Genomic DNA, 22,311 nt, shown 5'->3' with positions numbered 1-22,311 from the left:
CAGGTTGGTTGAGACGTGCGCTGCACGTTTCTCAATAGCTCTCCCAGCCCTGAGTGGGTTTCGATCTCTCCTTGGTGCCCAGCATGCACCTAGTTCATGGCTGAACTTAGCCAATGTCTCTTTGTTGAAGAGATATCACCTGCACTCCTTGTGCTCAGTGCGCCACCTTCCCTTCCCTCTCCCTACTCCACACCAGAATGCACTGGCACAGTTCCTCCTGCCTCTGCTCCCTCACATCTGCCCCTCATGTCCCAGGGCTACCCTCAGCTCATCAGCTCCCCAGCCTCTGTGCTGGATGAATGTCTTGGCAACGACGTGCTGCTTCTGCCTCCTTTTCTTCTCCCTCTCTGTGCTTCCACAAGAGACTGTGTGATATTCCTCAGCAGCCCCTTGGCCACAGTGTCTATCTGCTTGGCTGTTTTTCTGCCTTTTTAGCTCATTTCCACAGGAGAAGCAGCACAGTGGAGCCCTACAGGGGGTGACTGCCAGCAAAGGATCAGGAACAGCCCGGCTGGGTTCCAGTCTTTGTTCTACCCCTTAGGAGCTGTGTGACCTTAGGAGTTTATCTACACTCAACAAACCTTAGCTCAGCACTGCAGGTGGAGACAGAAATGGTACTGATCTAGAGACCACCCGGTGTGCTGTTCAGGAGCACGAGCTCTGCACTGGGTTACAATCCCAGCTCTGGGCTTGCTGGCTGTGGGACCTTGGGCTACTTAACCTCTCTGTATCTACTTTCCTCATCAGCAAGAGGAGCACCTACTACAGAGGTTGTCAGGAGGTTTTAGAATGACTGGCATGTAGTAAATTAAATGACTAATTGTTCTGGGCATTAATTACAAAGTGTTGGGCACAGCACCCAACTCCTCAGAGCCCAATGTGTGGCAGGTGCTCTTACTGTAATGAGGACCCTGGTCTGTGCCAGCCTTGCTGGGGACTGAGCCTCCAGGGAGGCAGCGTCACTACTTCTGATGGCCCAGCTACTCCATGTTTTCTGGGGACACTCTTGACATTTAGAGCTGGTGGTCTCAACTGCGAGTATGGCCAAAATCTGAGGAGTGAAAACAGCATATTAAAGGTGGAATAACTGCTTTCTGCCCAATTTTAAAATTTCAATGTCATAGATGAAGACAGAGAATAATGAAGTCAAATAATAATGCTGACTTCTCTTTGGTCTAAAGTGTGAGTTATTTTCTAATGAGAACAGAAAGTTGCCATTGCCGGCAGATTTGCCCAAGCATTTTGCAGCTTGGGAAGGTGGTGGCCCTACAGTGTGACCAAGGGGAGGCAGGGTTTGAGGGCCGGACATCCCAGCAGTCCTGCCACTTTCCCCTCTCATGGCCATGACCCAGAACACTGAAACAGGAGACTCCAAGAGACAAGTTAGGATCTGGTGACTTAGCTGCTCAAAGGACCTTCCTGGGTAGAAGAACGTCAATGGCAAGACATTCTGGCTTCTCTGTGGATGGTGAGCAATGTCTTTAACCAGTCCTCTTGTCTTTCAGAAGTAGCTGCCTGGAGATGTGACATGTAACGTGGGCGATCCATGCAAAGTGCTTAGAATGGTGTCAGGCACATGGCAGAGGCTCAGAAAATATTCGCTGTCAGTGTTCCGAGTACAGCTGAAGTACACTTGGTGTGAGACAGCTACCCACCTCAGTAGGGCCTTCCAGGGTGTTGGGTGACATTAGCACACTAACCTCAGCCTCCACCAAGGCTGTGCCAGGTTATCTCTTCTCTAAGAGAGATCTACATTCATGTATGTAATGCTAAAGCCCAGAGAGAAAGTGAGTAAAGGTCACTATATTTCACGAGATAACTGGGGATAATTGTGCTTCCCCAGAGCAAGTAAGACTTGGGATGTGTCCCAGGAAGCACCCTCGAAGGGAAACAGATGGAGTCCTTCCCCCTGGTGCTTCACTCAGCTATTTGGTAATTCATCTCTTGGAAGGGGTCATGGTGTCTTCTCCTCAGAGTATCTCAGAAGCAGGGGTATGAAATGCAGCTGTGCTCTTTAGACTGCAGTGTGGAGACCAAGTATGTTCTGCCTCTGCCCTGTCCTGGGGTGCCCTTGGTACCAGGACAAGGAAAGGGCCTGGCCTCCCCTCCTAGGATGTAGACATGGAATTAGGCATCTTTTTCCTTGTTTGCTGTCAGCCTGCAACGGGCACATGGGACACGGGCAGAGGGGACAAAGCAGAAAGGCAGATGGCAGTGAACTTAAGTGGCTCCTCCCCTCCTGTCCACACGCAGGGCCCTGGCTCTTAAATGTACAAGAGAAACAGGAGAACAGATGATGACCATGCCACTTCCTGGCTCAGGAGGCCTGAGAGGGTCTGGGAATGTCCTCCTCTTGTGGCGGCCTCTTTGAGAACCACTCACCTAGGACCTCAGTGTTGAACAAGTGTCTGCCCCGTCCTCTTTGTACAGCAGACTCTTGGAATCTGGCACATGTGCCCACAAAGACTCTAAGTTATTCCTACCCCTGCAGATGCCTAGAGCTTGGTGAGGAATCAGCACCCAGCCCAGCTGGGTACCCACACAACCTGGTTGGTGACAGAGGAACTGGGTGTGGTGTGGACCCCTGGGAAAGCAGCAAGGGGATGGTGTGGTCAAGCATTAAGGACACCATCAGATCAAGATCTACAGGTGCCGATTTCCAACTGTGTTCCAGATGCCAGAGGTTCTACAGACCCTGCTAGGAGCACCTGGCCACCATGGGGTCAGTTGTGAGCCTTATTCTCCCCTCCAACCCAAGCAACCTTCTACTTGTGCACATTTGGGATCCCCAAAGGTTGATTTCTTTTGGAGAACAGTGGGTGAGCCCTGGTTCTGTGTAGACCCCGTGGAGCCCATCTCAGGATGAGGTGCTGTCACTAGGATTCCTGTCACTAGGAGGGCACAGGTGGCTGACCTGGGAACAGGAGGACAGGATCTCAGGGCAGCTGGGCCTTCCAGAAACCCTGAAGACAGCCACCAGGTGTCAGGACCAGCACAGGCAGTTAGGTCACCAGGAGGTGGAACTGATGCATGTGGGGTTGGAGGAGGCTGGATGCCTTGGTGGCAGGAGCAGAGCACACAGATTCATGTGCTGACAACAATGCCACCCCACCACCACCTCTGAGGAGCTCTGTGTCTCCTCTTCTGCTTCCACCTGGCTATTAATCTGCAGGCTCCTCATTCTGATTCCTGAGAAAGCACTGAGGCGTTTCAATCCGTTTTCCTTTTTACCTGTGACACAGCACTTGGCTCAAGTGTGATTGTTCCTGGGTGGGGAGCATCCTGGTCTCTGGTCCCTGAGGGCAGCGGCAGTGGGGCAGGGGGTGGCCCTGTTAGTGGGCTTGCCAGACACACAGCCAGCCTGTCCGCAGCCCGGTGCCTCTGAATGTCTGCCCACCCAGCTCTCAGGCCTCTTCCTCTCCACCCCAGCCTGCCCTACAGTGTACCCTCGCAACAGCCCGTTTCCTGTGCACAAAGCACTTCAGCGCCTGATAGCAGGATCTTAAGTGACAGTGCAGGACCACTTTATGATTTTATAGGATTACTTTTTCTGATTATCAAAGTAATGTATCTCAGACATGTAAAAAGTAAAACTTCACAGAAAAACAATGTAGAGAGAAAACATGCAGTCATTAAACCCAGAGATGGTCAATTCAAGATGTGAATGTCCTCAGATTTTTCCTAAGCAGTTTATTAACAGTGTACACATACATAATAAACACACAGTAGAAATGGATTCAAGAAAACAAATGTACTGACTTTTTATGTTCCAATAGATCCGTGAACTCTCCATCAGAGCTATCTCTGAAGGACTGTTAGTGATTCACTGCTCAGATGTTCCACAGCTGACTTAAGCAGTTCTGTTGACAGACACTCATTCTCCCCTGGGGGCTCTGTGTGAATATTTCTGTAGGAGACACTGCTGGGAAGACTGCTAGGTTACAGCGTCTGATCACTGCGTTTTAACACGTGTTGCTGAATCGGGCAGGGCCACTTCTCAAAGCTGCTAGTCCAAGTAGGAGTCCACAGCTGCCGGAGGACATCTAGCTCCCCTCTATTTCCCTCAGTGTCACAGCCAGGTACCAATTCCCACCTCTCAAGTACCCAATGGATGGACTCAATGGTAATTTAACCAATGCTAACAAGATGTTATAAAAGATGGCAACAGCTGTCTCCTCAGGAGCTCCGGGCATGGCTACCAGTCAGAGTGAGCTGCTCGGAACTGATGCCAAAGCTCCCACCTCAGCTTTGCTTTGGAAATCAAGATTCCTTTTACCAGTTCACATTGCAGGTCTGAAAATGTCTTTGTCATTGAAAGTGAAGCAGACAGAGATTCTTAGGGCACTGAATACTGTAAATATTAAACCAAGAACGTGACTCCTAAGTACACTTTCTATAAGCAGTTAATGTTAGCAACTGATTCTCAAGGGCCTGGACAGTCAGATGTGGATTAGCTCCTTGGTCAGTGGGATAGATGCTGGTCATCTCTCTAATGACCACATTGCCCTTCTCTCTCCCCTGCTTTCATTAGAGACAGCTCCAACCTGTGCGGCTACTCTAGGGCTGATGGGCTGTGGATGAAAGCTGAAAGTTGTGGCTTCCAGAGGGCAACTTTAAGCAAGTTTGTCTGGGCTAAAGCCACTTTTAGCCCTTCCTACCCAAACTATGGCTATGAATTCTAGGATACCAGTACCAACCTATAACCACAAGCAAACTTGATGCAAGTCATGCATAAGGCAGTCAATCAGGAGTTGGAAGGAACCTGGGTCCCTAGTGGCAGTGGGGTCACCCCATCAGCTCTGGACGGCACCCCCCACTCCCTTGTGTCTTACAAGAAGACATCTCGATCGCTGAAGCTTCTTTCCTTGTTCTTGGTTATGTGCAGCTGAGTCAAATCCTAACTAATCTACTCCACGACTCAGTTTGCAGGATCCTGCAAGAGGATTTGATTTCCCTGGGCTTCAGTCTGCCCCTTGAAGGGCTTGGGTCGTTAATAGGAACTGGCTGATGGGCAGCTGTGCTGAGGTCCACATGGAGTGCAGTGGCTCTCCACCTTGGCACATTAGAGCCCTCACTGTGGAGCTTCTCATCTTCAGGCCATACTGCCAACTAATCAAGCCAGAAATTCTGGGGTCAAAATCCACGTACTGGTGGTGTTTACAGCTCTGCAGGTAATTCTGATATGCCTGAGGAAGGTTCTCTGCTTTGCGCTTAAGGAAAAACTTCTGAGGATGGAATCAACTCTCAGGGAGGCCCATCTACCACAGAGGCTCAGACTTAAAGACACCACAGCCTTTTTTTCAGAGAAGTATTTGGCCAATGAGCACCACTTGTTCTGTATTGAACTCCGTTCCTAATGCTAAATCCCATTTATTTTGAAAGATTATAGAGTGATGGTAACAAATTTAAAAAACACTCCACAGCCTCTGAAAATGGCAAAACGAATTCGCTTCTAATTGACAGTCTCAAAAGTGAAGTTGTTTTCATGAAAGAAAACATCTTTGAAAAGGGTTGGTTACAAAATGAAGTATTTTTAACAATCCTGTAATGATGTACATGGCAGAAAAATGCTCCCAGCACTGATTTTTAAGAGTGAATTCTAGCACCTTCTTAGAGAGAGAGGGTGCATGGGGGAATAGAGTAAACTCACAACCAGACCTAAGGTTATTTCTTTTCTTGGGAATTAGGGCAAATAAAAAAAGAAACATCTATACCCGATGTTCAAACAATCCTTTCTAGTTTGATCCAATCCTTTCTCCCTAAAAGCACATTCTAAGTGCCCCAGATGTGTGAGCTGAGAGACACACTGCTCTTCCTGTTCTTTGCCTCTACTGGATTAGAATCAAGTCCGTCATCCCTCTGTCCCCGATGTCCTGCCCCGAATGAACAACACAGGGGTGGCTTTTTCAAATTAAACGCATCTGGTGGTTAGTGTTCTCCTTTCACCTTTAGTGTGAGAATCCTAATCCTAAAATGGCTGTGTGAGAGTCTGCAAGATTGAGGAATTTATCTGTTGTGAAGTGGAAAAACTTACCCCAACGATGCCTTGCCAGACTTCATGTAACATTATCAGACTGAAGAACAGCACTTTCATCTGAAAATTGCAAAGTAGTCAACAGGTATTTCAAAAAGCACTTTAAAATAGATGCCAGTTTATATGTTCATAGCCATGCTTCCCAGACCCAAGTGTGTCAGAATCACTGGGAGGGCTTGTGAAAACACAGCTGGCTGGGCCTGCTCCCCCTGAGTTCGGATTTCTGGGTGAGGGCTGAGAATCTGAATTTCTTTCAGATCCCTATGTAACGATAACCACAGCCCTGTAACACATCTATGACTGTGCCTTTGTTAAGTATGGCAGTGAGAAAGACACTTGGATGGAGGCAGGAGACCTGTGTTCTCCAGCTAAGTGGATCTTGGGCCTCTCACTATACTTCCACCAGGATTTGCTGAGCAACTATTATGTGCAAGGCACAGAATAACAGAAAAGTCTTTACCTTTAAGGAGCTCTCACATGAGTAGCTGGATGTCTAAATTACTAATTTATCAGAACATGCTGGGAGTTATAAAGGGATACAAATGATGGCTTCAGAAGACAAGCTCAAGCCTTGATAGCCATGGGGAAGGTGACAGGGTGAGGCTGTGGGGACCAGCGGGAGCCAGTGGGCACTTCTGGGCAGGAGGGTGGCATGGTCACAGTGGTGTTATATTGGTCAGAACTCTTCAACACTTGTCACTGAAGCTGAACACAAATTTAAGCAAAAAAAGAGGGTGGGGGACTTACTGCCTTAAGCAACTGCAGAGCCAGGGGTGATACTGGTCCCTCACCTCTCAGCTCTGCTTTCTTGTACTGCTGTAATTCTCTGACAAGACCCAGCCATGGAACACAGATGCCACCAGCAGTCCTGGCTTTACTTTCTAGGGACACAGTAACTATGACCTGACAACACTCACTGTTCGTCCTGATGAGTCAGGGACCTAAGCACACTGACTGGCCAGGCCTGGGTCACATGCAGGTGTAGTGAGATCAAGTCCCCCTCCCTGTAGCCCCCAGCCTGTGTGGAGTTGAGCTGGTTTCTTAAAAAAAAAAAAAAAAGCATGGTGCTGTTTTCAAAGAGAGTCTCCACTTCAGGTCACTGTACAGGAAACAAGGAAGAGTTACCATAGATATGAACAACCTACTGGGATCCAAAAGCTATCGGGGACGCAGTATAACCAAACGTCCCTTCTCACTTCTCAGCCCTTTGCCAGTGATTCTGGCACAATCTAGCTTCTGTTCTCCAGGATGCACAGCCCACAGCATCTCTCTTCTGCAGCAGCTAGGACCCTGCTATGGGACCTGTCCTCACCTTAGAGGTGGGTGAGCCCCTCCAGGCCATGGTCTCTGATGTTTCTGTCACCTCCAAGTGTTTAATCTGCCCAGGTGGGATCAGTTCAGCTGCTGTGCAGATGTTCCCCTTAGCATGAGGCCCACTGTGGCTGCCTTGGAAGGTGCCTTATGGCCTGGCCCCGTGGAGGATGCTGTGGCTTCTCCTGCTGTGCCCCAGCTGGGCCACATACAAGTGGTGTTACATAGCAGGGGCACCACTCTGCGCTGCCCCCCAGGACCTGCTTTCTCCAAGGTTCTTGGAAGGGAGCAGGGAGCACAGTGGTGGAGGTGCTAGGGCAGACATGGGGCTGACTCTCCATCAGGCCCTGGTGCTTCTCTTATCCCATGTGTTCAGCAGGTGTGAGGACATATACCCGCTGCAAAAGGCCACTAACAAATGGGAGCTGCTTTCCCTCCCCGTCACAGGGCCAGACACCACTCCAGGGTTACAGCAGGTCTAAGGGTGCTCAGGCCTCCAGAGGAAGGCCCCTCTCAAACCCCATCTGAGTGCACGGTGTGGTGGTCGTTCCCCTTCTATGAGACCCCAGAGCTTGGGCCCCTCTGACACCCATGGGCTGGCTGGGAAAAGGCATCAGCCAGCATCAGCATGGCTGCCTCTGGATTCTGTGCAGAGACCCTTTGGGGCCAGGGCCCTGGCTTTCAGCCTCTAGGGCGAACTCTCCTCTTGGCCTCTGAAGCTGCCTGCAAAGGACTGTGTAAGACACAGGTCCAAACAGGAGCACCCTCACTTCTACTCCAGGACAGACTGATTCAAACTGAGACTTGAGCCTGGGTGTGCCTCAGCACAGAGTAAAGACACCCATGGGGCCAGGTTTTTAGGACTAGGGTCTCCTCACAAATCACCATTGTGTGGGTTCCGTAGGGGGTGGGTTAGCATCATCCCTCGGCCTGCTTTTTTGAAGCCATTTCACACCCATCATCATTCCTTCAAATGTGGAGGAGTAAGAGGCCTCCCCTCAACTTGACAGATCACTTTCTGACGCTGGTATCTCTGGCAGGGCACACCAGAGCTGCAGGAAGAGCTCTGACTCCTCCTGAATTATGCCTCTTTGCTCTATTAAATAGAGAATTTGCTGATAAAGTATAGAGTGCAGGAAAACGTTTTGCAGCACATCTGGCAGTTTGAATGATGTTATTTACAACAGCTATAAATTGATGTGCTAGCATTTCCTGTTATCAAAGTGTTTAAATAAACCAATACATGGTATAACTCTCCTAAATTCAAAATCATAATCTGCTTAATTTAAACAGACAATGAGTTATCTAGCCACACTTTCACTAAAGTCTGGGCAATTAGACAAGACCAGCTATGCCAAGATTATAAAGATTAAAGATAAAATATCTATAACTGGTATAAAGAATGACCTAGGTTATTAGGAAATCCCATTAAAAGCATTTTAATAATAAAGTCTATTCAATTTTATGTTGTGAAAAGGCATTCTTTCTTTAAGTGGCTATAAAAACTATTATGAAACATCAAAAATTATACAATCTATTTTTGACTGACTTGCATTTGTTCCTTAAATGGAGATCATCCTGAAGGAGGCAACTAAGGAGATTTAGAAAAATATTTACAGTAACCGTAACTATCTCATGCACATTAGCTAATATGCTTCCAGTAAGGTTAAGAGGAAAGAGCAAAGAAAACTAAAAAAACCTTACTTTTTCTTTTTTTTAAAGTATTATAGCTGTAGTCTGGATGTCCCCCCAGGGTCTCATGCACTCATGGGAGGAGCTTTTTGAGGTGGCTGGATCAGGAGTGTGTGATGCTGGATTAGGGTGTGTGACAGAGATTAAGGGAGTGTGGTAACTGAATTCATTTAGCTTAGTTCTGGGTGTGGATAATGGAAGCCCTACTTTGGGTGTGGGAGGCACAACAGAAAAGGCTTGTAGCCTGGACAGAATATAAAGGGAAAGACAGAAGGCAGGCTGCTGGCTGTTGCTCTGCTGCTTCCTGCCTGCTCTGTCATGGATTGTCTGTCTCTCCTCTGCCATACCATCCTGGCATGCAGCCAGCCAACCATGGACTGAAACCTGTACAAACTGTGAGCTGAAATAAACCTTTCCTCCTATACTTTGGGCATCAGGTAATTTGTCTCAGCAATGACAAAGGCAACTAAGACAGTAAGGTACAGGGCATACCTTTCATTAACATTTATTTTAAAAACCATGATGCAGCTGGATGTAGCGGAAAACATCTGTAATCCCAGGCATTTTGGGAGGGTGAGGCAGCAGGATCATGAGTTCAAGCCCAACCTAAGCAACTTAGCAACTTAGTGAGGACCCATTTCAAAAACAAAAACTAAAACAAAAGCAAAAACAAAAACTAGGGCTGGTGATATAGCTTAGTGCAAAGGCCCTGGATTAAATTCTCAATACTGAAAAATAAGTAAATAAATAAATAAATGAATGAATGAATGAATGAAGCATGAAGCAGAAGGTTTAAAGGCTGACATTACCCTGTTTTGCTAGACAATCCCACAACTCACCAAAAAGCAGTCACTCTCTCTAGCACACAGTCTCTCCAGATGATGCTAACCACCGCTGACTCGGGACAGAGATCAGAAATTCACATGGACGCTTGGGTGGAACATGTGTCAGCAACATGGGGAGAGGCGGAATGTGACTCCTGAAGCGGCGTCTCAGTGTCAGTGCCCCCACTGTGGGTCTGCATGTCTTGTCCCAGGACAGACTGGTGGCCTGACCACAGCACACATCTTACCGTGGTCACACACAGGAAGTAATAACTCACCATTGCAGGATTCATGGTAACTTCTTGCCTTGAGCCAGATTCAATTAAAAAAAAAAAACTTTCTAAATATATTCTTTAACATCTCCTTTAAAATATTTATACAGATCAACTTTATTGAAAGTGAATGTACACAGATAACCAGCAAAAAGAAAATTTCCCAAGATTAGACCCCAATGGTACTTGTTAATTCATTGGAAAGGAAAGAACCCACCCAAGTGGTGGAAGCTACTTGTTTTTGCTGAGTGTCCTCTGCTTCTCCGCATGTTCCACAATCTTCTCCTCCACGTGGAGCCCCTTCCGCTTCCGCACAGCATTCATGTACTTCCGGGCCTGGTTCTCAGAATCTGCCTTTTCCCCAAAGTGCAGGTACTCCTCCTCTGTGGTGGGGACCCAGAAGGGATCACTGGGGATAATCTTGCCAGAGAAGGGGACAGGCAATGTATTTTAACTGCACTTATCAGGCTCCAAATTCATAACCTTAACTAATGAAAAAAGTCAGGCAATGAACACACAGGCTTGCTAGGAATATAATAAATACAAAGAACCATGGGACCTGCAGACAAAGCAAGTTTAATAAAGCCTGCAACATCTGTATAATTATGTACCTCAAAGAGCCCTTTCAAAACACTAATAAAAGTATTAATTTTTAATAAAAATCCTTTAAAAAGCTCTCTCTTTGCCTTGGATATGCCCGAGCATTAGTGTCTACAGTCATTTGGCCTTTGTCCTGACAAAGACCAACACACACAAACACTCATTCCTACTCATCCTGTGTGTCTGTCTGCTCTAGAATCAGTCACTCTGGTGAGCTGGAGCAGGGACCCAGACAGACACAAGCAGCTGCTCTTCCTCTATCCTCAGGCCCACACTGTTTACAGCCCAGTGCTCAGAAAAGACAAGTCTAGGGAAGCATGCCCAGGGCAGCTGCTCCAGGAGAGTATTCCTGGAGGAGGAAGGAAGGGAAGAGCTTGGGGAAGGGAAAGGGTCAGTCTGGAAGTCAGACCAGGCAGAGGGGCTCAGGCCTTCAGACAGTTGGAAGCCAAAGAGGTAGGGATGTTGGACATGGCCCTTCGTGAGCTCCATACACAAGGCACTGACTTTCAGGACAGGACAGAAGACAGTGCATGTGCTGAATGTGCCCCTTTCAGTATGGAGAACCACTACTCTCAACCTTTCCTTCATGAAGAGAAAGCCCTAGAACTGACATAGGCTTTTCCACCTCCTCGCTCATGGTCCCCATGAACACTGACCTGGTTGCTAAGTGTGAGACAAGAGTGGCTTGGCCTCTTTTTCCCTTTTTGCCCACAGAAAGTGTACCATCTGCTGCTTTCTTGCAGCTGTGTAAGAACAGACCTTGCAGCAAGAACCCTGCCTGGCCTACTACATAACTCCAGGCCAGGCAGCAGGCAGCCCGCTTGTCTACAAAGACCACATTCTCCAATATCAGCTTTATCAAAAAAAAAAAAAATGAGAACTTGTCCTTTCTATGCCCTTTTTGGTTATTTTTCTTATTTCTCAATTGGAAGAAAAGGTTATTTATTGAGTGTCCACAAATTCTACCACTTTTCAATTAAAAGATAGAGTTGAAAGAAAATTTATTTTAAAATAGTCACTCTTCAACACTGGCAGGGAAATTCTTGTTGGCCAGGAAGGGAGAGGATTTTGGAAGGAGAAAGAGGAGACCATAGGAGTCACAGGGTGAAAAATCCCATCCACAGCCCACAGGAAGCCAAGGCAGACATGAGATAGGAGGGCCAAGCTCTTCCTGCCCACAGCCACCATCTCAGGCAGGTGGGGCTGCACTGCTCTTCTCTGGAGCTACTGAGATCAGACTCACGTGAAGTCTGCTGTCCTATGCTCTTGGTGCTGGTGAAGCACCTAGCTGAGCCATGGGTAAGGACACAGCAGGGGATCTGGTAAGCAGAGGGCAGAGGATGAGGGCACTCTTAAAATGGCCAGTGGTGAGACCACCCAGGGCAGAGCACAGGAGGAGAACTCAACTGCAGACGACCTTGGGAGGACCACAGAGCACCATGGAAGACAGAAACCAGCCTCATAGATAGCACTCTTAGAACTCCTCAGGGAAGTAAATAAAGGGAATGGACTGCATCATTGCTAAAGGAAATAACCAGAAATCCTAGACAGATAAAACAAACTCTGTACGTAGACTAAACAGAAAACTGCTGAAAAGAGAATACAGTATGTGAGTTAGTAGACAGACTTGACAGTCAGAATATATAAAGAACTCGTGTGTGTGTGTGTGTGTGTGTGTGTGTGTGTGTGTGTGTGTGTGTGTGTTTGGTACTGGGGATCGAACTCGGGACCTTGTGCTTGCGAGGCAGGCACTGGAACCACTGAGCTAAATCCCCAGCCCATAAAGAACTCTTGTAACACAACAGAAAGGCAATAAAATGGCCCACACACAAATGAAAAGATGCACATTCTGGTCATTAGGGGAACACAAATCAGAATCACAGTGAGATACCACTGTAGGCCTACTAGTACAGCTATACTAAAAGTACTTTTTTTAAAAAAAGAAAAAGAAATGTTGGTAGGCTGTGATGAAATTGAAAGCCTTACACCCTGCTGGAATGTAAAATGCTATAGTCGCTGTCAAAATTTTGGCAGTTCCCCCCCCAAATTAAACATAAAATTACCATATGATCCTACATTTCACTGCTGGGTATATACCCAAAGGAAATGCCCCTACAAGTTCACAGTTACTTTCTTCCCAATAGCTAAACAGTAGGAATGCCCAAATGCCTATCCATGGATGAGTGGCTAGGGAAAACAGGGGATATTACACAGCCACAAAAAGGAATGAATTGCTGACATACGTACTTTGATGCAGTGAAGTGAGATGAGAAAAGTCACATATTACAAGATTCTTGTGTTTAAAATATCACAGCAGATTATCTATTATACCTTTTAGTCCTTACACTTTCAGTTTCTCACACTAGAGAAACTATTCAGTATTTACATGTGTTCTGTTTATTTCACTTAAGAGTATCGCCTCAATGTGCATCCATTTAGATATAAAGGGGTAAAGGAGAAGGGGAAGTGGGAGGGGTAGGGGAAAGGAAAGAAGGGAATGGAATTAATATGAGAAAATGAAAAAATGGAAACAAAGTCTTTGTAAATAGGGAGGGATGGAGGGATTGAAGGGAGGGCAGGGGAAGGGGGGAAAATAAGAACCAAGAGAGATTATGTAAAGGTGTAAATTTCCAATGATGAATGTGATTATACAGGGACCCTCTCATTAGTCATGATGAAATCATTACTTCTAAAAATGATGCTAATGATAAAATGATGTTAATAATAATTGTAGTAAAATAATGAAAACTTAAAAAAAAATCACAGCAGATAAATCCATGGAGACAGAATGCAGGTTAGGGTTTACTAGCAACTGGGGGCAGGGAAGAAAGGAGAGGAAGTACTCAGTGGGAAAAGAGTTGTACTTTGGAGGGGTGGACTGTTTTAGAGGTGGTGGCTGCACATTGTGAATATACTAAATGCAAAAGAGTTGCTTACTTTAAAACGGTTATTTTACAATATAAGAATTTCACCTCAATAAATTATTTTTAAGAACACAGACTTACAAATATGAACAGAGGGACTACAAAAGCCATGCTGCAAGGCACCTGCCTTGTGCTGCAAGGCACTCTGTCTCGCTGCAAAGCCTGTGGCCTTCCCGACAGTGACTGCAGAGACTGAACTCACCCACCTGGCATCCACAGAGCCAGGTGCAGACACCACATCCACTGACATGTGAACAGGCCATGCAGCTGTGTCAGTGTCAAGGTTCTAGCGTGGTACTGTGCTGTACTGGTCAGAGATGCTGACCCTGGGAGGACAGAAGCAGGGTGTGTGGGATCTCTATATATGTACTGCTTATGTAACTTCCTGGGAAAAAACTTACTATAAATTTTTAAAAGCCACCATCCACAAGTTATAATTCCCTTCAGTCAGGATTACTTGTTAGAGGATGAGGTACATTTCTTAACACTTGTGAGAACCCGAGCACTTGAACTGGTCCCTCTGCTTTTCTGGGGAGGAAGTGGTGGTGGAGCATGGTGTGCCTGCTCCTCACCCAACCAAGCCAACAAAGAGGGTGCAAGGAGCGGGGAACCCAGGGTCTGTGAGTGAACTCAGGAGCAGGAGAGGCTGGCACTTCCTCAAAGCTAGGAACAGACACTGGGGCCACAGCAAATGTAGCAGGCAGTCCCCAGTGCCAGCTCACCATCAGTCCCTCCCCACTCAGCTGAGGGATTGTCCACAATCCCCTCAGTCCCCCTTGGCAGGGTGGAATTTGGAAATCTAATCTCATCAGATGCATGAGGCCTAAGGGAGACCATCAGGTGATGTAAGGAACCTGTCTTAGTTACTTTTCTCGTTGTTGAAACAAAATACACAACACTCACAAGCTAAGAGGGGAAAGGTTGATTTGTTTCACAGTTTGTAGAGGTTTCAGTTCATAATCGGCTGGCTCCAAGGCAGAGTGGAATGGCAGAGGGGCATCACAGAGGAGAAACAGTTCACGTCAGGCAGAATGTAGCAAAGCAAGCAAGTAAGGGATGTTAAGAGCATTTTCCTGTCCCTTTTATAGTCTACCTAGGCTACTGGGATTAGAGTGGTGCCAAACCAATCAGTGGACTGATTTAGTAATCACCCACCCTTAATCCTAGCACTGTACCACAAATCAGTCACAGACCCTAGATCCAGCCACCTGTGAAAAAGCTCCACCTATGACTGCATGTGGCTCTGAGGGGACATCTAGACACAAGCCATAAAAGCTGTACCTGGAATGTGGAAGGCATATCTCCTCACACCGCTGTGAGGAACTCAGGGCAGTGGCATGAGTGCAAGCCAAGGTCAGTGGAAGGGAAAAGGGAGGTATAGACTGTAGCTGATCCTCTGTGCTTCTGCGAAACCAGCAGGCTGGGGTGAAGGGACATCAGAGCCACCAAGGCGCTGCTGCTGTGCACCACAGCATGGCAGATGAATCCCGGTGCTCCCACATCATCCCCAATCCACAGCGTGGAGGAGGACATCATTAGTGTCCTCTGTGCTGGAGGAAGGACTGAAAGCCACTGGGGTGTATGTCTACCAAGCGATGAACTGACCTCTAAGGGTGCCATTAGTAAAGCCCTGGCAGGTGGCTATGTGTACCATGACACCATGAGTCTGAAGCTGGTCCCCAGCACCCTCTCCTGACCAGGTGGAGATAAACCCATCACAGAATATAACGAAGCTACATGCTCTTGGAGGGTCTAAGTTGCAGTAGCTAAATATATTTTATTTTGTTTTGGGGGGTTTTTTTGGGTACTTGGTATCAAACTCAGGACCTTGCACTTGCGAGGCAGGCGGCAGAACCACTGAGCTAAATCTCCAGTCCGCTAAATATATTTTAAATCCTGTGAAAAAATGGATGAGGTGTGAGGCAAAGAGGCATCTAGCTTAGACTAACCAATTTAAGACCAGGGTCCTTGTTTCAAAATAGAAGCCTGGCAAGGTGGTTCACTGCTGTTAATCCCAGTACTCCAGGAGGCCAAGGCAGGAAGATCGAAAGTTCAATCCCAGCCTGGGCAACTTAGTGACTGAGACCCAGTCCCAAAATAAAAGGTAAAAAATAAAAAGGGCTGGGGATATAGCTCAGTGTGAAGGCCCTGGGTTCAAACCACAAGAAAAGACCCAGGGGTTGCAAGAGCCCATCTTTGTCAGCCCTCTGGCATACTCAGAGGCTGGCTCAGTTTGCTTTCTGGGGCTCTCAGTTCCACTTCTGCACTCAGCAACATCAGCCCTGGGGATCCCTCTGGGGATGTGGCCAAAGGCAGCTCTGCACTATGCTCCTCACTCACCCTCTGCTCCTTATATCTTCCTGACTCAGCCAGGGCAGGTGCTCTGCTGTAGTCACTATGCTGCATCTGCTTGGACATGTGAGTCCACGTGCCTCCATATGCTGAGGAAACCTCAGGATAGGGCACATGGGAGGATGCCTTCTTTGGGTGGCAGAGACCAGGCTGTTGCCAAGGCTGTCGCCAAGGCTGTGTGGCCTCACCCTAGAGGGGCTGGCTCCTCACTGTGTGCACACAGCGAACACACAACTCATGGGCCTGTAGCCAGAATGTATTTTTGCAACTTAACAGCCTGAAGCAGATGCCATCTTCTAATTCACAGGAAGACGCCCCAGTGCAAGCTGTTGCCCTAGTCATTAAAAAAAAAAAGCCTAGAAGGAAAATACATTGAGGGGACCACTGCAATTTCTGCCCAAGTTTTACTGTAATGATGGTAGGCAGGTGGGAACACCACATCCAAAACAAACTGCCAGCACTCTCGGGACCCTTTCCTCACCTCGAGGGACCTGAAGTGCACCCGGGTGGTCCCTGCATGATGCATCAATCTGCAGGGTATGCTGACACACATGGACAACAGTCCTGGTTGGTCATATTTTTCCCTCTGTGCCTGATATTAGCTTCTTTTCTTCCTTTTTCTCACAGAAGGGTAAAACTTAGAGAAAATTTGAGATTGCTGACTTCAAAGGTTTCCTCATGGAAAATGCCTATAATTTTATTTTCTCTATTTTTGAAGCACTTTCTCTCAAAAGCTCTTGATTGTAAATTACATGGTGTGGTAGAATACAAACGAAAAACAGTGCCTTAGAGAGAGAACCCAGATCAACAACTGTGTTATTTCTAAACCTAACTGTGAGGGGAACTCAGACAGCCAAAAAATATCAGATCAATGACATTTAATTATAATGTCGCTTTTAAGACTTTCAAAGATTTGAAGCTTTTGGAACTAGGACCATGACAGGTGGCAAGAAGATGACAGAAGGATGGTATAAAACTGGAGCAAAACTTTTCTTGACATTTTTCTCTAACATTACTTATTAAGAAACTGACTTTTAATAACAAGCTGCAACTAAGCCAGAAACTAATAATGTTTATAAACTAAGTGTTTAAGATCAATTTTCAGTCCCCCTTTTTTAAATTCTGAGATAAAGGAAACTGGAAATCATCATGGCTTTCATAACAAAAACTGGGTTAAAACTCTGCTCTTTTTATCCTAGCTGTCCCTAAATATCTATTCTGTTTCTATTTGGGCACATGGCCATCAAGGCTCAGGGAGGGTAGGCACACTTTTCCTACAGAGTCAGGTAGTGAACATTTTGGGCTTTGTAAATATTCTCCATCCCAACTATTTAACTATGCTGGAAAGCATGCAAATGAGTAGACATGTAAATGAGTGGGTGTGGTTATATTCCAATAATGTCATTTACAGAAAGAAGCAGTGGGCCCTAGTTTGCTAACTCCTGATCAAAGCAAAGACTATACTCCCCAGGCCCCCATGTGAGGTGGGGCCTTGCTAGAAGACTGTAATGATGGCCCTAGGCAATGGGATGACTGTGTGTCCACCAGGGAAGGAGTATGGCTGCTCTCCCTACCCCATTCTTTGGCTGCACAGCAGACATGATGGTGGGAGATTAAGAGTGGTTCTGGACCATCAGTGGAAGCCAGCTGTTGAGAATGTGCCTGGGCAGCTCCCCGCACAAGCCACAGTCCACCCCAGATGTCCCCCAGACTCAGAGGAGAAATAGCCTCTGCTTTACTTGGTCCACTAGAGTCTGGCATACCTGTTATATCAGTCTTAGCTGTTTCCTAACTAACATAATTTGCCAATTAGGAAATGAGGGAAACTTTAATTTATAATTTTTTAAAATGTGCTTGATAAAATCACTTTCAAGGACAAGACTATAAAATGATGAGAGTTTTAAACAAAAAGCAGAACATATGAATTTAGTTATGTCAATCTTCCAATAGTGATACTGCTACAACAATATGAATGCTCACTTTGGGTCCATCTTTACAGTCGGTCCAGGGGAGTGCTTATCGTAGTATACTCTTTGTTCTGATCTCACACTACAGCACATTATTCTGTGCCAGTGCCGATCTAGGCCATCGTGTGTGAGATGGTCCACTTGTCAACTCTTAAGATATTCAGAGACAGGAGTTCTGATGGCAGTTTCCAGCAATGCCAGTGCCAAGGAAGAATGTATTTTGTCTCTCAAGGCCATCACACTGGAGCGGAATAAATCGCCCTCTGGTTCTGTGTCACTTAGCCACGCTGCTTGGCAGTCATGCATCTGGTCACTAAAGCTTATGCGAGAGGACTCTGAAATGCTGTTTTTCATCAGGGGCATCAGGATATATTTACACTACAGAATAGTTCCCATTCTTCGGGCACTGCCTTTCTTAATTCATTCCTTCTATTTCTTGCTGGTTTGTGTTTTATATAAAAGTTGAGTGCCAAAAATCAAAACCAAAATTGAAAAGCTAGATTTTGGATAAAGGTGAAATTACTACCCATACACTTGAGGATGAACAAGTAACTTAAAATGTTTGGGGGCTACTGTTTTCTAAATAATGAAACATGGCAATGATATAAGCCAATAAAATCATTAAACCATCATTTAGTTTTCAAAGACACAAAATGCAAGGAAGATTTCATAGAAAAATCATTGTTACAATAGAAAATCTGTACTGATCAAAGAAAATATGATCTCAATCAGAATATTAACACTGATTCGACCAAGCATTAACAATATGACTTCTAAGGACAAGCAAAGTTGTAGCCCTGGGCTAACAGCTCATTGGCATCAGTTAGGAGGTATGAACTTGTCAACCAATCAAGTTTACCCTGTACAAAGTCAGCTCTTCCAAAGTGCCACCTTTCTTCTGCTGATTCACTTGATTATAAATTTTATTTTAAAAAGAAAATTCTCCCTTAACTATTTTCTTTAAGCTTTTTGTTTTAAAGTGTTCTTGAGAAAGGATTCCATCAGGCTAAAAGAAGTGAGAGAAATAAGAAAAGCTTATCATTGAGCCTAACCATGAGTTTTGCTCAAAGAGTTTAAGAACAAAACCCTGGACCATCTGTGTGACATGTAGTGCAATGCCCCTCTTCAGAGAGCAGCCAGTACGAATGTGGTGCAAATGCAAAGAACCGCAAACAGGAAAACAACCCCAGCCATCAAGGTTTCCCATAGTCAGGCTCCAGGTAGAACATCTGCAATACTCTGTATAGGTATGAAAAATCAAGGAGGTCCCACAGCCTGTCCAAATCAGTGACACAGGTAGTAGCTGGAACCGAGACTGTCTTACCCCAATGTCAATGCTTCTTCCCCTAAATTACAACCCTCCACAGTAAAAGTGAAGTTACTTAGGTTCCCTACAAACAGGGACAACAAAAATTGCTTTTGGAAAACAATCTTCCTACTCCCATCTTTTACCTTAAAGACTCTCTACCCTGATATGAGGCTGTTTCTGCAACCTGAACTGCTTTCTGCACAGGCCTCACAGTGTCCCAAGCTGGCCTCTCCTCACCCCGCACCCTGACTGTTGGCTTACAGTGACTTCCTGTGAGGACCTGTTTCAGGGAGCTGGCCTGCCTCACTGCTGCCTCATGTGACGATTTTCCCTCAACTTCAATAATAACAAGTGCCCAATCTTTTCTTTTCCCTGCAGTACGGATCTGCTGCCTTCCTTTCTGATCACGGATATGGTTTTCCTGCTCACCTACCTTTACTTACCCTGACAGGAGAGTATTCAGATGAGCCATCTCATTCCACAATACTTAAAACCACGTAGGCCCCAAATCTCCAGAACAAGGACTGGAGAACAGGTAATACAGAATAACTTCAAGCTACTCCTTACAAACACAGTCCCTGCTGCAGAAAAACACAACCACGAACAAGAACACGAGTCTTACCTCCCAGTGGCTGAACACCAGCTGCGGGCTAGCCAGGCCACTTGTCCTCTTTCTAATCTCATCAGCAAAGCCAAAGCTTTCGGCTACAGGCAGCACTGCCTTGATGATGAACATGTCCGTCCCTTCTTTCATTTCTTCTTGAAGCACCCGGCCTTCTCTCTTTGACAAGACAGCATAGACTCGACCTGCAAAGCCAAGAATCTTTTAAGTTCATTGACTGGTCATCTGACTAGAGCCACATAAGGACATGATCATTTATCCATCCTGTAACAATGCACTAATTACTAAGCCGTGGGTATTTAAGTGTTTAGTTAAAAAGTAAAGCATAATTATACAAAAATTAGAAATAAAAGACAACAAATCCCCAAATTATATTACCCAAAGATAATCCCACAATACAGCATGGGAAGCAGGAAACTTACAAAAGGACTTTTCGATATCATTACACCTAGGAGTTATCTCTGTGTAAGAGATCCAATGAGATCGGCGTGACTGGGCTCTGAAAATCTTAAAGTATTTTAAGAATTATAAGACAATATTAATATGTGATCATTAGGATGACACAGGCTACTTGGGCTGAGCAAGCAAGTGCATGACGTCATTTCATAAATGTGTTTTCGTATTTTTCTTAAACTGGTAATATTTAAGTGGTGTGGTTTTATTCCACTAGAAATTGATAGCATTTGGAATCTTCCATGTCTGATAACAGTTTCTAGTGTCACATCACAAGAATTCTAGCAGATTCTTCTGGCTGACACCTTTAATGTATCTTCAGACACAGTTCTGCCTCACACTAAGGAGGGAAGGGAGATTGGCCCTTAGACTGGCATGCGTACAAATGTCTGTGGGTACTCAAAGTAACCTTTTGACTAGGAAGCAGAACAGATTGTAGAGAACAAAGATGAACTAAAAATCTCAGATAATCCTGTAGAACTTGGTGTAGCTAGCAGATACTCTCATTACATCTTCCTCTTTCACCTACTGCTTAAAAAATCATTTTAATTACACAAGTGGCCTATGTATATGTAAATATGCAACATGGCAGTTAAGCAGAGTCAGAGTCTCCCAGACCCTCCTCTCCTAGCTAACAAGACAACGACTCTGGTGCACAGTCCACCCACCCATCATCATCCTGTGCTTTAAACCAGGATCTGAGGACACAGCACACCTGACTCATGCTTCTCTCCAATAAAGATTTCCTCTTGTTAGTGAAGATTAGGAAGAATCAATGGAAACCATCTTCAGAAAACTTATGGTGTCATGAGGCCTTAATGGGTTTAAAATGAATGAATGAATAAACAAATGAACAGTCCTATGCATTAGTCATGCAAGGCACTGCCTCTACTCTGGTCTAGCCTCCAGCTGGCTGCCATAGCTTCCTTCTTTCTTCCCCTTCAAAGGTAGCTCCTGTTTCTCCCCTGCATGACCTTTCACACTGATGCTTTGCTCCTTCCCTGGTGTCTATCCAAACTGCTTCCTTGAAATTTCACGGCAATTTCCACATTCTTAACTCGATGGGTGCCTTTTTCTGAATCCTCATTCTGCCTAATTTCCCTGTGGTATTTGAAGCTACCATCAGTGCCTTCTCTGGCAACTCTTGCCAGTCTTAGCATTACCCTCCTTACATTCCTGGCCTCTGACCAGCATTCTACTGTTTATCTCAGTAACTCCTGAAGGTATAAATTTCTTCCTGTAGGTACTCTTTGAAGCTTCATCTCGTTTCAACTCTTCCTCTCAGAGAACCAATTCATTTCTCAGTTGTGTGGTTTAAACTCATTTCACGCCTGAAATGTCCAAGTCTATCTCCAAGCTAGACCCCCTCCTCTGACCTCAATCACATTTACAATGGCTGCCAGGGCATCGCTACTATGGAACCCAACTTCTTTTTAAATTCAACATGGGCAAGTATTACTACCTAATGCAAAAGGCAATGCCACTCTCCCAACTGTAGTCATTCCCCTCTGTCATATGTTCTAGAAGTGTCAAGAATTACAGAATCACAACAGCGGGCTAGAAGGAACTCAAAGACCCTCAAGTTCTGCTCCATTAGTCACTTCAACTCTGCATGCAAAGACTAAAACTCAGCTACCCAGCGCAGGGCTCCATCTTCCTCTAGCCATAACAGCCACACAACCCTGAGCCTCAAATCGGTTCCTCTTTAGTTTCTACCTATGAGTCCCAGTTTCTACCCAGCTTTATCAAATGGGACAAGTTTAATTCTTCCTCCACAAATCAGTCTTCTCTTTCCTAAATCAATCTTCCTGTGACATGCTCTGTACTTCCTTTCTATCCTAGCCACTTTCCTATTTCAACTCCCACGATTGCTCATCTCTTAGTATGTGTTACCTGGAAATAAATATATTGTAATACTTCTAGCCTGGCAAGCTCTAAGAAAAGCAATACA

General features: G+C 45.7%; 1 protein-coding gene across 5 annotated transcripts in view; it reads right to left on the bottom strand.

The window, feature by feature from the left end:
• Positions 1–10,225: 10,225 nt before the first annotated feature.
• Efl1 (elongation factor like GTPase 1) overlaps positions 10,226–22,311 on the bottom strand; it is a 139,644-nt gene continuing 127,558 nt past the window's right edge. For 3 of the 5 annotated variants that reach the window (XM_087188556.1, XM_087188555.1, XM_087188557.1), the window contains exons 19-20: positions 19,908–20,092; positions 10,226–10,553 (exon numbers count right to left, since the gene is read on the bottom strand). In XM_087188556.1, coding sequence (XP_087044682.1) covers positions 10,365–10,553; positions 19,908–20,092 — 374 coding nt within the window. In that variant the 3' untranslated portion in view covers positions 10,226–10,364. The remainder of the gene's footprint in view (positions 10,554–19,907; positions 20,093–22,311) is intronic. The other 2 variants (XM_087188559.1, XM_087188558.1) reach the window with 1 other exon arrangement.

This window comes from Heterocephalus glaber, unplaced genomic scaffold (genome assembly GCF_053883595.1).
Source record: "Heterocephalus glaber isolate CG9 unplaced genomic scaffold, H.glaber_assembly_v1.0 deba00001531, whole genome shotgun sequence".
Taxonomy (NCBI): domain Eukaryota; kingdom Metazoa; phylum Chordata; class Mammalia; order Rodentia; family Bathyergidae; genus Heterocephalus; species Heterocephalus glaber.
The sequence above is the reverse complement of the archived record's forward strand: the minus strand, read 5'-3'. Positions and strand labels throughout refer to the sequence as shown.